Below are 2,500 nucleotides of genomic sequence, written 5' to 3' on the forward strand. Positions count from 1 at the left end.
TGATGATGGATGATGAAGATGAAGATGAAGATGAAGATGATGATGATGAAGATGAAGATGAAGATGATGATGAAGATGAAGATGAAGATGATGATGAAGATTAAGATGAAGATGATAATGAAGATGATGATGATGATGAAGATTACGATGATGATGAAGATGATTAAGATGAAGATGAAGATGAAGATGAAGATGATGATGAAGATGATGAAGATGATGATGAATGAAGATGATGATGAAGATGATGAAGATGATTAATATGAAGATGATGATGAAGATGATGAAGATGATTAATATGAAGATGAAGATGAAGATGATGATGATGAAGATGAAGATGATGAAGATGATGATGATGATGATGAAGATAAAGATGAAGATGATTAATATGAAGATGAAGATGAAGATGATGAAGATGATGAAGATGAAGATGATGATGAAGATGATGATGATGATGAAGATGATGAAGATGATGAAGATGAAGATGATGAAGATGATGAAGATGATGATGAAGATGAAGATGAAGATGAAGATGAAGATGATGAAGATGATGATGATGATGATGAAGATGAAGATGAAGATGAAGATGATGAAGATGAAGATGATGAAGATGAAGATGATGAAGATGAAGATGATGAAGGTGAAGATGATGAAGATGAAGATGATGAAGATGATGAAGATGATGAAGGTGAAGATGATGAAGATGAAGATGATGAAGATGAAGATGATGAAGATGATGAAGATGATGAAGATGAAGATGATGAAGATGAAGATGATGAAGATGATGAAGGTGAAGATGTCAACAAAGACTGACCTGTTGACTTCTAGTGACTCTGACAACGATCTCTTTCTCAAGGTCGTGACCTTTACAGTCGGACAAAGCCAAATTCTTGATCTCCAGTCTGAACTCTGCCCCCTGCAGGAGAGAAAGAGAAGGTTCACGTTAGTCCTTGACCTTCACCCCTGGAACCAGAGGTCACTGACCTTGTCCAGCTCAGCACTCATCTGGTTGGCCTCGGCCACGAGCGGCGTGAGGCGCGTGTAGTCGTAGAAGACGGCGAGCAGACTCGGGTCGGTCTGAGCTGACCCGGACTCACCTGGACACACCAGACCAGAGCAGTCGAGACAGAGTCCACCTTGAACAGGGGACGTTGGCTCAAGGTCGACTGACCCGGGTGGATCCCGGCCGCCTGGGCCACCTCCGACTGAAAGAAGTCGTAGTCCAGGCGAGTCCAGTCGTCGGCGCCGCGCTCGCAGGGGAACCCCATGAACAGGAAGCTGGAGCTGGAGCCCAGGATGAGCCGGTCCTGGACGAGCGAGGGTTGGACGGGGCGGGAGAGAGAGAGAGAGACTCACCAGGTGCTGCAGGTCAGTCGTCTGACACACTGGGCGTCCGTTCCACATGACCTTCGACCCCGGCAGCGGCGTCAGAGTGACCCGGCGCTGGTGGTTCTTCAACACAGCGTGACGCTCCTGGATCCTGACCACAAGACACGGTTCCTCAGCAGATGTAGGTGAAGACCTCATGAAGGTCATGAAGATGTTTGATGAACCTGCTGTGACCCCTGACCCTGAGGCTCCAGTGAATCTAAATCGTTCTCCACAGCTTAAAACATGATGATCTATATGATCCTGCTCTGGTTCTTGATGGAACTTTCTCTGGACCAGCAGGCCCAGCATTGAGGTCTCAGCTGTAAGCACCAGGACCAGGTCTACAGCAGGTCACGGTCGAAACAAACTCCACCGTCACAGTCGACACAAAGGTTGCTACAGCGTGAGTCAAGGGTGGAGATCAACGACCTTCACGGGTGGAGATCAACGACTTTCAAGGCTGGAGATCAACGACCTTCACGGGTGGAGATCAACGACCTTCACGGGTGGAGATCAACGACTTTCAAGGCTGGAGATCAACGACCTTCACGGGTGGAGATCAACGACCTTCACGGGTGGAGATCAACGACCTTCAAGGCTGGAGATCAACGACCTTCACGGGTGGAGATCAACGACCTTCAAGGCTGGAGATCAACGACCTTCAAGGCTGGAGATCAACGACCTTTAAGGCTGGAGATCAACGACCTTCAAGGCTGGAGATCAACGACCTTCACGGTTGGAGATCAACGACCTTCAAGGCTGGAGATCAACGACCTTCAAGGCTGGAGATCAACGACCTTCAAGGCTAGAGATCAACGACCTTCACGGGTGGAGATCAACGACCTTCAAGGCTGGAGATCAACGACCTTCAAGGCTGGAAATCAACGACCTTCAAGGCTGGAGATCAACGACCTTCAAGGCTGGAGATCAACGACCTTCACAGTTGGAGATCAAGGACATTCACGGGTGGAGATCAACGACCTTCACGGGTGGAGATCAACAACCTTCAAGGCTGGAGATCAACGACCTTCAAGGCTGGAGATCAACGACCTTCAAGGCTGGAGATCAACGACCTTCAAGGCTGGAGATCAACGACCTTCAAGGCTAGAGATCAACGACCTTCAAGGCTGGA

At 47.9% G+C, this 2,500-nt stretch overlaps 1 protein-coding gene across 1 annotated transcript in view; it reads right to left on the reverse strand.

Moving 5' to 3' along the window:
* Positions 1-2,500, reverse strand: part of kif28 (kinesin family member 28) — a 34,607-nt gene that overhangs the window by 9,930 nt on the left and 22,177 nt on the right. The window contains exons 14-17 of the mRNA XM_087793106.1: positions 1,354-1,477; positions 1,148-1,304; positions 982-1,079; positions 812-913 (exon numbers count right to left, since the gene is read on the reverse strand). Coding sequence (XP_087649232.1) covers positions 812-913; positions 982-1,079; positions 1,148-1,304; positions 1,354-1,477 — 481 coding nt within the window. The remainder of the gene's footprint in view (positions 1-811; positions 914-981; positions 1,080-1,147; positions 1,305-1,353; positions 1,478-2,500) is intronic.

Source organism: Callionymus lyra, chromosome 6 (assembly GCF_982586985.1).
Source record: "Callionymus lyra chromosome 6, fCalLyr1.hap1.1, whole genome shotgun sequence".
NCBI lineage: Eukaryota > Metazoa > Chordata > Actinopteri > Syngnathiformes > Callionymidae > Callionymus > Callionymus lyra.